This window comes from Nicotiana tomentosiformis, chromosome 6 (genome assembly GCF_000390325.3).
Source record: "Nicotiana tomentosiformis chromosome 6, ASM39032v3, whole genome shotgun sequence".
Taxonomy (NCBI): domain Eukaryota; kingdom Viridiplantae; phylum Streptophyta; class Magnoliopsida; order Solanales; family Solanaceae; genus Nicotiana; species Nicotiana tomentosiformis.
Genome location: NC_090817.1, coordinates 67,620,716 through 67,632,450, shown reverse-complemented (window position 1 = coordinate 67,632,450; position 11,735 = coordinate 67,620,716). Strand labels below are relative to the sequence as shown.

At 40.7% G+C, this 11,735-nt stretch overlaps 1 protein-coding gene across 1 annotated transcript; it reads left to right on the top strand.

Moving 5' to 3' along the window:
• The first annotated feature begins 1,799 nt into the window (after positions 1-1,799).
• On the top strand, positions 1,800-2,435 carry LOC138894149 (uncharacterized). The gene has a single exon (XM_070178831.1). The coding sequence runs from the start codon at positions 1,800-1,802 to the stop codon at positions 2,433-2,435; it is 636 nt and encodes a 211-aa protein (XP_070034932.1).
• The last annotated feature ends 9,300 nt before the right edge of the window (positions 2,436-11,735 follow it).

Sequence of the window (11,735 nt, the reverse complement as noted above, 5' to 3'; positions counted from 1 at the left end):
TTAGGTGCGAGGGAATTTCCGCATCTGCGAGCCCGCATATGCGCTTGGAGTCCCGCAGATGCATAGAGTGAGCTGGAGGGGAAGAACGCTGAAGCGGACCTTTGTCCACATGTGCGCACATGCAAGTGCGACCACTTGATCGCAGATGCGGACCTAGCCCCTTAAGCCATTTCCGCACCTGCGAGGGAAATTTTGCAGGTACGGCGTCGCAGGTGCGACAGTATATCCGCAGATGCGGAAGAACTGGGCAGAAAATAGGATTTTGAGGGTTTGATTTCCATTTCGATTTTGGATTTTTGAGAGCTCTGTGTGAGGCGATATTTCGAGGTTTCTTCAAGAAGATGTTTGGGGTAAGTAATTCTAACTCGGTTTGGACTATATTTCATGAATCTATTGATATTTTTATAATCTAATTAGGGATTTGAGTCGTAAATTTGGGATAAAATGGTAGAAACCTCATAGACTAAAATTTCGAGTTTTGGAAGGTGATTTGAGGTTGGATCCGAGTAACTCTTGTATGGTTGGACTCGTGAGTAGATGGGTGTTCATATTTTGTGACTTTTATCGGATTTCGAGACGTGGGCCCGAGGGCCGGTTTAAGCCTATTTCAGATTTTGGCTTATAATTTCATGTTGTTATGGTGGAATTGATTCTTTTAGCCTATATTAATTATATCGTACTGCTTGTGGCTAGATTTGGGGCATTTGGAGACTGATTCGAGGGGCAAAGGCATTTCGGAGTAGGATTTTGTGCAGTTTGAGGTAAGTAACAGTCTTAAATCCGGTCTTGAGGGTATGAAACCCCGGATTATTGGATTATGTGAGTATTTTGGAGGTGACGCACATGCTAGGTGACAGGCATTTGGGTGTGCACCGTAGGAATTGGGACTTGGTCCATTGTGTGGAACTGTAAAGTTGAATAACTTGTTGTTAGCTATATGCTCTCCCTGCGTTATAGAAATTTGACTGCAAATCATGTTAGAAATCATGCTTAGGCTATGTGATGGTACTGTTGGGACCCACAGAGGTCGCGTACTTATTGAATTATTTGCTAATTGTTGTCTTGTACTCTCAGTCATGGTTTTACTTGCGTATCATATCTTAGTCTCTTCTTGATTCTTGTTGATACACTAAGTTATTTTTGTTTGGGCTGATCTTTATGATTTCTGAGAGCCCGAGAGACTAGAGAGGTTGATGACTGAGTGAGGCCGAGGGCCTGTCTGCGAGGTGATGATACTATAGCACGTGAGTTATCCGTGCAGCACGTGAGTTATCTGTGCAGATCCACATATTGATACTATAGCACGTGATTTGTCCATGCAGCACGTGAGCTATCCGTGCGGATTATAGCGTTTGGGTTGTAGGAGCCCATCCGGAGTCTGCACACCCACAGTAAGCATAGTTACCTATTAAGTGTGAGTACTAAGGGCTGAGAGCCGGGTGATTGAATTGTTGTGATGAGTTAAGTGACTGTTGCCCTGAGAGGTTGTACTTTTTTTTCATTTGTTGTTGCACTTAGTTGCTATCTGTGATTGTTGTGAAATTTATTAAAGATTTTATATCCGGATTGCCGAAACTTGGAACTGTATAAAACTGATTTGACTTAAACTGTCGGATTTGAAAGCATGTCTATTCTTTGCTGGAATTATTGAAAATGAACTATAACTATGTAGCTCGTCAGTATCTTCACTTCCTTATTTATTATTACTTACTTATAGAGTTGGATGTGTTGTCGCGTCACATCCAAGGGGAGGTGCCTTGGTGCATGCTATTTGCCGATTTATAGTGTTGAATGACGAGATGCGTAGCGGAGTTAACGCGAGGTTGGAGGTTTGGAGACAGACCTTGGAGTCTAAAGGTTTCAAACTGAGTAGAACCAAGATAGAATACTTGGAGTGCAAGTTCAGTGACGGGATGCATGATGCAGACGTAGAGGTTAAGCTTCATGCTCAAGTTATCCCCAAGAGGGCGAGTTTTAAGTATCTCGGGTCTATTATCCAGGGTAACGGGGAAATTGACGAAGATGTCGCACATCACATTGGAGTGGGATGTATGAATTGGAGTCTCGCTTCCGGTGTTTTATGTGGTAGGAATGTGCCGCTAAGACTTAAGGGTAAGTTTTATCGAGTGGTGGTTCGACCGGCTATGTTGTATGGGGCTGAGTGTTGGCCAGTCAAGAACTCCTACGTGCAGAAGATGAGAGTAGTAGAGATGAGGAAGTTGAGATGGATGTGTGGGTGTACCAGGAGAGATAGGATTAAGAATAAAGCTATCCGAGACAGAGTGGGAATAGCCTCCGTGGAGGACAAAGTGCGGGAGTCGAGGCTGAGATGGTTCAGACATGTTAAGAGAAGAAGCATTGATGCTCCTGTTAGGAGGTGTGAGAGGTTGGCCATGGAGAGATTGAGAAGAGGTCGAGGTAGGCCTAAGAAGTAATGGGGAGAGGTGATTAGGCAGGACATGGCGCTGCTTCAACTCACTGAGAACATGACCCTTAATAGGAGGGCGTGGAGGTCGAGGATTAAGGTAGAAGGTTAGTAGGTAGTTTATAGTTGTTCACCGATAGTCTTAGTAGCATGCATGTCTCTTCATATTCTTCAATTTTTATTACGTTATGTGGTTTTGTTCGCCTCGGATATTGTATTCCCTGTTACTATTATTTGGTACTACTTATCCTTTATCTCTCCCTTTTTCTTTTCTCTTCCATCTTTCTTCCTTTTTTGCTTTCATCTTCTTCTTCTTCTTACCCTTCCTGAGCCGAGGGTCTATTAGAAATAGCCTCTCTACCTATATTAGGTAGGGGTAAGGTCTGTGTACAGACAACCCTCCCCAGACCCCACATGTTGGGATCAAACTAGGTTTGTTATTGTTGTTGTTACTGAGTTGGATGTACTCACGTTAGTCCCTGCACCTCGTGTTCATATCCAGGTGATTTCGGGCACGGTGGACGTTGATATCGTGCGTGGTTGAGTATCGGAGTCTTACCAGGTAGCTGCAGGCGTTCGCAGTCCTTGTCCCTCCTTTCTTGTTATCTTTTCTTTCCTGTATTGGCATCTTGGCATAGGCTGTTGTAGACTCTGTTTCTAGACTGGTAGTTTAGATGCTCATGACTTAGTGACATCTTGGCATAGACTGTTGTAAAATATTTTCCTTTGCTTTATTACTTGTATTTACAAAGGTCGAAATACCTTTGCAAGAAACAATAAGGTTGAGTTCGAGGGTTCGAATTTATGACTCTGCCAAGGGCAACCTTTAGAACCGGTTGTGAAAAATTTTCTCATTTTCGAAGGCCTGTTTTTTGTTATGGGTTTCGGATGTTTCCGAGCCGTGTTAAATTGACCATAGCCTTTTAGTTCGGGAACTACCCACTAGGCCTATTTTTTCAAGTTATCCGGGCTTTCCCGAGATGACAGTCCTCGAGTGGGTTGGCCATGGCCTTTAAAAATCGGGGAGTTGTCTAATAGGTATTTTACCCCCGAGGCCCGATGATTTGGGCTGTTCGAGTTAGATGGCAGTCCCTGAGTACGAAGCTCTTTAAGGGGATGTAAAGAGGAAAATTTTTAAAACATCAGATAATTGCAAGGAAAGTACTTTTCTTTATTCTCGATCGAAAAAATCATACATGCGTACATGTTTTATGCTAGGGATCGAGCAATCTACATGGTCACGGTTTGTTTTGATTATTTGGCCCTTACAATAAATCCTATCTATCGAGACCCTCCCTTTATGGAGTATTTTCCTCGCTAGAGTTGATCTTTAGTGACGATTCGTAATCGGGCTTGATTCTAAGTTAGCACGATTCATTGTTGCCTCGTTAAAAACCTCGACAAAAAACCCATTTGGGACAAAACCGTTCTAAGGGAAAAAAGTGCAACGCGTGCTTTTAGACCTAAAGACTTCATGTCGTTTGCTGAAAAATCCATCGTCGTTTCTTATTGTCCACCTGCAAGTGTTAGTCTGAAATAAAAAGGGAAATGGAAAGGGGTCGTACCTTAGCAGTAATACCATTTTAGGTGAGATATGTTCCAATTGCTCGGTGTTTGTTCTTCATTCATCTTTCCGAGCTTGTAGGATCCTTTTCCGGTGACTTCGAGAATTTGGTACGTTCCTTCCCAATTTCCCTTCATTCGGATTTCGGGTGTTTAGGGTGACTTTCCTTAGCACTAACTCCTCGGCGTTAAAATATCAAAGATTGGCTCTTCGATTGTAGTATCTCTCGATCCATTGCTTTTGGGCGGACAATCGGACGAGGGCGGCTTCACGCTTTTCATTCAATAGTTCTAGACTCGTATTCTTGGCCCAATAATTTGATTCCTTTGTTGCATATCAGAACCTGATACTCGGCTCTCCGAACTCGACCGGTATTAGAGCTTCGGCTCCATAAACTAATGAGAATGGGGTAGCCCCGGTACAGGACTTCGAGGTTGTGCGATATGCCCAAAGAACTTCGGGCAGAATTTCCTTCCACTTTCCTTTGCCGTCGTTTAGCCTCTTCTTAAGATTTTGGATGATGATTTTGTTGGTCGATTCATCTTGCCCATTCCCACTAAGATGATAAGGTGTTGATAGGATTCTTTTGATCTTATGATCTTCGAGAAATTTGGTTACTTTGCTACCGATGAATTGTTTCCCATTATCACACACAATTTCGGATGGCATCCCGAATCGACATATGATGTGATCCCAAATAAAGTCGATGACTTCCTTCTCCCTAACTTTCTCGAAGGCATGTGCTTCAACTCACTTAGAAAAATAATCAGTCATAAATAAAATAAATTGAGCTTTGCCTGGTGCCCATGGAAGAGGGCCAACAATGTCCCTTCCCCACTTCATGAATGGCCATGGTGACAAAATCGAATGGAGTAGCTCCCCGGGTTAGTGAATCATCAGTGCATGTCTTGTGCATTTGTCACATTTTCGAACAAACTCTTTCGCATCTTTCTCCATGTCGAACCAGTAATAGCCGACTCTGATTACATTTTGAACCAATGATTCGGCACCGGAATGATTTTCGCAAGTGCCCTCATGAACTTCCTTCAGAACATACTCGGTGTCTCCCAGTCCCAGACATATCGCTAGTGGACCATTGAACAATCTTTTGAACAAGGTTCCGTCTTCGGACAAGGTGAATCATGCTGCCTTAGTGCGCAGGGCCCTCGATTCTTTTGGATCCGGGGGAAGCTTTCTGGTTTTCAAATGCTCTATGTATTTATTTCTCCAATCCCAGGTCAAGATTGTGGAGTTTATCTCGGAGTGGCCTTCTTCGACTACTGACCTCATGAGTTGCACGACGACCCCCGAATTGAGCTCGTTGTCCTCGACCGATGACCCTAAGTTTGCGAGGGTGTCGGCCTCACTATTCTGATCTCGAGGCACATGTTTCAAAGTCCACTCCTTAAATATGTGTAAAGTTACTTGTAGCTTATCTAGGTATCTGTGAATTCGTTTTTTCCTAACCTCGAAAGTTCCGTTAACCTGATTCACCACGAGGAGAGAGTCATATTTGGCTTCGATTACCTCCGCTCCCAAGCCTTTAGCTAGTTCGAGACCTACAGTCATGGCCTCATATTCGGCCTCGTTGTTAATCAATTTCACAGTTCTAATAGATTGTCTAACCACGTTACCTGTGGGTGGTTTCAGTACGATGCCGAGTCCGGACCCTTTTGCGTTTGAAGCACCGTCCATAAAGAGGGTCCAGATTCCCGAGGACGTACCCGAGTTTACCAACAGCTCTCTTTCAACCTCGGGTATAAGGGTCGGCGTCAAACACACGGTTTGGGGTGATATTTCAGAGGGATTTCACGAGAAAACTTGGAGGTAACTCACTTGTGATAATTTTTAGTCAATAATATTGAATTATCATTGAGTATTTCGACTAGATTACGTGTTTTTCAGGTGTTATTCGAGGATTTGGGCCTAGGGATTTCAAAATAAGAAATTAAGATTTGAAGGTCGAGTTGATGTCGAAATTTGGTAAATTTGGTATGGTTGGACTCGTGGTTGAATGGGCGTTCATATTTTGTAACTTTTGTCGGGTTTCGAGATGTGGCCTAACTGGCGATTTTTGGAGTGGAATTTCAGATTTTGTTGGAAAATTAGTATTTTCATATGGAATTAATTCCCATAATTTGTATTTACTAAATCGAATTAATTGTGACTAGATTCGAGATGTTCGGAGATTGGTACGGGCAGAATGGAATTTCTGGAACATTGCTTAGCTTGCTCGATATTGGACTCGGCTTGTTCGAGATAAGAAACAGTTCTAAATTTGGTTCTGAGGGTATGAAACCCCGGATTATATGTTATGTGATCGGTTTTCAGGTGACGCACATGCTAGGTGACGGGCGTGTGGGCGTGCACTGTCACACCTCCTTTTCCCCGAGGGGATAGGGAAGTTTTTCCAATTAAAGTGACATTATTCGAAATGAGATTATTTATTTGATCAGAGTCGTCACTTGGAATAATTTATGATGTCCCAAGTCACCGGTTTATTTTAAATCCCAAATCGAGGAAATTGACTCTTATTTATGGTCTGCGAATACAGAAGACCAGGTAAGGAATTCTGTTAACCAGGGAGAAGGTGTGAGGCACTCCCGAGTTCCGTGGTTTTAGCACGGTCGCTCAACTATTAATGATAGGCCTAATTATCTGATTTAAAATATTTTTAAAACCTATTGTGCATTTTAACTTTATAACCGCTTTTAATATTTATGGAATTTATTTGAACAATGCGCGATGTCGCGCACTCGTTTGTTTTTGTACATATTACGAATCGCGTCACGGGAACCGAACCCGCGATCTACAACATGTTTATTTTTATTATTGTTTGAATTTATGGTCGGGTCACATGAAATGCACACCCGAATTGGAATTTACGTATCGTGACCATGCCACGGGAACCGTACCCATAGTCACGATGATTTATTATTAATCGCTCCTAAAGCAAAACTAGGATATTTATAAGATGTTTATTTCCTAAAATTTGAGATGAGCGTGAGGCCATGGATTATGGACAAGATATTATTGTGGAAACCATCTTCAATAGCAAGAACTAATTTTTGGAGCAACCAACCCGATAAAGTTGGCCACTTTTGAGTGAATACCCCAAAATAACAATATTACTGGAGACAAGTAACAGATATATTACTTTAGCTGATAAGAAATGCTTCTTAATGTCCCCTACTCATTAGGAGAAAACATGTGATAATTAGTTATTATAATATTAAAGGCAATAAAGCCCAAAAATGTTAGTACTCATCTCAAGAATCGAGAGGGTGCACAAAGTCTCAGTTCTTTATCAAAATCTGAGCTCCACCAATTTAAGACATAAAACCAACGAGAATGGAAAGAAACAAACACAATCATCACATTACAAAGGCATGCTCACTGTAGTTAACAAAGAAACAAAGGACAAAGCATTAAGCTCATCGAAATGAGCAGTGAGGCCAGCCTTCATTTTCTCAGTGTTAAGGACACCAATAACATTTAAATTTAATGATATTTTCACTCTTAACGTGCTTAAACAGAGATATAATGTATTCATACGAAGCATATGGGACAAACTGATTAAAACTTGTTAAATTAAAAATAGAGTATAATACAAATCATATTTCAGCCACAGATATTCAACAGTCTTTGATTCAAGTTCACAACATGACATTCTTATAATTTTATGGCATCAAAATCGACCATAAACATAACATCGGAGGGAAATTACCTCGACAGTAGCGAAACCAACAAAACTCGCCCAAATGGAGCTTAAGAAAGTTGAAAATGGAGCCCAGCAACTTTACAACAGCAACAACCAAATGAACAACCACAACTCACGCTTAGAATAACACAAAATGATGCTGAAATTGATTAAACGAGTGTCTCGAGTCACGAAACAGAAGATTAGAACAAACTCGACTGAATGTTAAACCTCGCACTGGAAACCTTAATCGACAACCTCAAGAAGAACGGCTCAACTCGACAAAGAACCATGACCAAAAGTGATAAACAGCGACGAATTTGAATCTGAACTAACCTCTCCCTCTCGTCACTCTTTACTATATATTACTCTGTGTGTGTTGATGTCGATGGGTGAGAGGCGAGTGTGAGGGGAGATGGGGGTTAGGCCCTTTTGTGAGAATCATCGAGAGGTGGAGACGATGGTCGGATGTTTTCTCTGTTGAAAAAGAGAGAATCAGTAAGAAGGATCCCCGCTCGATTTTGGGGTCTAAGGGTTTTTGTTTTAAATGGAAGGGGGTCCGTTCCTTCTCCTACTTTTGGGATTGTGGAGATGATGTGTTTTTGTAATAGAGGGAAATGAATGGGGAACAAGCATGGAGGACAAGCATGGGGGACAAGAGAGAGTGGAGTAGGAATAAAGAATGGGGGGACAAAGAGTGGGGAGCAAGGGAAAGTGGAGTGAGAAGTGAGATATTGGTGAGATGAGTGGGGGTAAAAAAATTCAAGCATGATCAAAAATTAGGTGCTCACATGCACCGTAGGAATTGTGACTTGGTCAAATTCCATAGAACTGTGTAATTGAATAATCTGTTGTTATCTGTACATTCTCCATGTAGTAAAGAATTTGAACCACAAATCATGTTCAGATTATGTGTTGGCACTGTAGGGACCCACAGAGGTCGTGTACATGTTGAATTATCTGCTAAATTGTTGTTTTGTACTTAGTCACAGTTTACTTGCTTATTTTATCTCAGTATCTATTGTTCTTTGTTGATACATTATATCATTTCTCTTGGGGCTGATTTTTATGATTTCTGAGAGCCCGAGAGACTGGAGAGATTTATGACTGAGTGAGGCCGGGGGCCTAATTGTGAGATATTATACTACAGCACGTGAGTTGTCCGTGCAGTATGTTAGTTGTCCGTGCAGCACGTGAGTTGTCCGTGCAGCACGTGAGTTATCCGTACAGCACGTGAGTTGTCCGTGCAGATCCAGATATTGATACTATAGCACGTGAGTTGTCCGGGCAGATCCAGATATTTATATTATAGCACGTGAGTTGTCTGTGCAGCACGTGATTTGTCCGTACGGATTATAGTGCTTGGGCTGAAGGAGCCCCTCTGGAGTCTGTACACACCCCCTGTGAGCGCGGGTACCTATTGAGTGCTAGTGATTGATACTCTGAGAGTATGTATATAGTTTTTCACTATGTTGTACTGCATTGACATGCACACTTGACATACAAGCATATAGACGCATATTTTCTCATGTTGTACGGTATCACGTCATTCCTGACTTCTCAGACACATTGACATGTAGGCATAGAGATGTACTTTTCCTCATGCCATTTGATAATGAAACATTTACCTGTTGAAATGTTTTGGAAGTAAAAATCATGATTTTACAAACTTACTCATATTTTGGTATTTTCGGTAAAAGATTTGAATTTTCACTGTTATACTTGAAATGCATGTCTATTTTTCTGAAACTGTGAATGAGCTGTACATTTTATTTATGAGTTATTTCCTGTACCACTCTTGTTATATTGTTATGAATCGTCGTTGGCTATTGGTGTTGGACTTTGACCTGTATTCCAGCTCGTCACTACTTTCAACCTAAGGTTAGGTTTGTTACTTATTGAGTACATGGGGTCGGTTGTACTCATACTACACTTCTGCACCTTACGTGCAGATATTTGATGTTGATCAATGAGAGCGGGATTTTGAAGATGTACTTGTGTTCCGATTGTAGCTACCTCTTGTTCATGGTAGCCTTAGAAGTTTTAATCTGTTTATGTACATTTCGAATAGATGGTGTATTTATTTCATACCATCTTTGTAAATTCTAATTTTAGAAGCTCATAATTTGTACTACCAGTCCTTGGAAAATTCTTGTATAAAAGCAGTTTTATTATCATTTCTTTTCTTAATAAATATCATTTCAATTGGTTAGTGTTAATTGGCTTACCTGACGGGTTGGATTAGGTGCCATCACGACTAGGTGGATTTTGGGTCGTGACAAAATGTATCTCGAGGCATCCTCATGCCGACCTTGTACCGTAGAAGGCTTCTCGACCTTGAAGTCGTCAGCGATCGAACAACCTCCGGGAATGAACATCTTCAAGGGAGGTTCACAAGCCGGTTCATCGATAGCCAAGTTAGCAGCAGGTCTCCCGAGGTCAACCACATCGGAAGTAGTTTCGGCAGTCATTTGGGAAGTAGAGGCGACCTTTTGGGGAACGGATTTTGAGGTTTTTGCCATTGTTATAGGGGAAAGCTTGAAAGAGATAGAGAAAGGTTGAAAGCTGGAAGCTCAGATGTGTTGGCTAAAATGAATGATGAGTAAAAATTTCAAAGGAATCTCGAATAACGGAGGTAAAAATGCTAGAACGTGAAAAGGAGTAGTGAAATCCTGAGGGTAAGAGGGTAGACGGTTCAATATAAAGTAAAAAATGAATGAAAGATGGGCTATTTATAGTGGTTCTGTGACCCTTCGCCTCCAGGGACAGCCGACCGGCGGTTGGCGTGTATTTAATGCTACTATGACATGACTAACGAGACATTTCGGTCTTTTTGTCGTTTATGACACGATGTATTGGAGAAGGAATTGGGATGTTCATGTCATTTCTCGTCAGCTCGCTTTCCGAGAAACGAGCGAGAAACGAGGGGACTTTCTGTATATGGGTAAAAATCAGGCTCATGATACACTTTGGCCTCCATTAGGGTAAAACGGGCTCAAAGATGATCGCGAATGATCAGGATCGAAGTAAAGGTCCCATCGAGTCAAAATCTGGGGACACATTGTCTGCCTTCGAAAATATCGGGGTCATGAGTCGAGATCGATCCAAATCCTGAAAAATCGAACACGGCCAAGAGAAGGCCGTAATATTCACGACCGGCCGAATATTACGGCGTGGATCTCGGCACGTATAGATAAAGGACCAGCAATCAGTTAAACAAAAGATTTTTTACCTTTACAGAGTTGTACTTAGAGTAGGATTTCTCTACTATATAAAGGGGGTCTGATAATTTATTAGACACATTGTAACACGCAATTATTTTCACTGTTATTGTGAACTTTTTCTCTCGTTCATCAAAAGTTTCCACTGTGAGCCCGGTTTGAGGGCGAATGCTTCACCAAGACTGGAATCATCCTACTCGCGTGGTTTGAATTTACTATATCTTTACTTGTCCATTTTAACTCAATTTATCGATTTATATCAAATTAATCTGTATATTCTTAAAACCACTTATAAATTTAATTGTTATCCGATTTTGAAGGTAAACATATTATCTTTTGGATTAAAATGTAATGTTGTTTGTCTCTTGTCAGTAGTTTCAATTGCCTAAAGTTTGTAGCTATATGTATCTATGATTTTTACTTATTCTTTCATCCTATACCGCGAGGTGTAACAACTAGTTGAGATTAGGGATGTACATGAATTGGTTTGGTTCAATTTTTATCAAAATCAAATCAAATCAACTATATTGGTTTGGATTAAATGGTTTTGTTTTGTCGGGTTTTTCAGGTTTTCAGATTTTTTTTGTTAGATAAATATAATTTTAATTTTACTTTGTTAAATTTTTTATAAGTAATATATATGTTTAGTAAAAATTAATAGACATATGATCTATTAAAATATTTTTAAGGAAAAATTTTTAGTAACACATAATAGTTATTTTTTTGTCGTCTCACAATAAGTTTTCCTTGATGTACACTTTCAAGGTTAATTGAATTTAATAATTAAACATAAAAATTAATATGATACATAAATTATGTTCTATT

Bases quoted from the DNA above. Each gene is read 5' to 3' on its own strand.
- LOC138894149 (XM_070178831.1), top strand. From the start codon at position 1,800: ATGCGTAGCGGAGTTAACGCGAGGTTGGAGGTTTGGAGACAGACCTTG.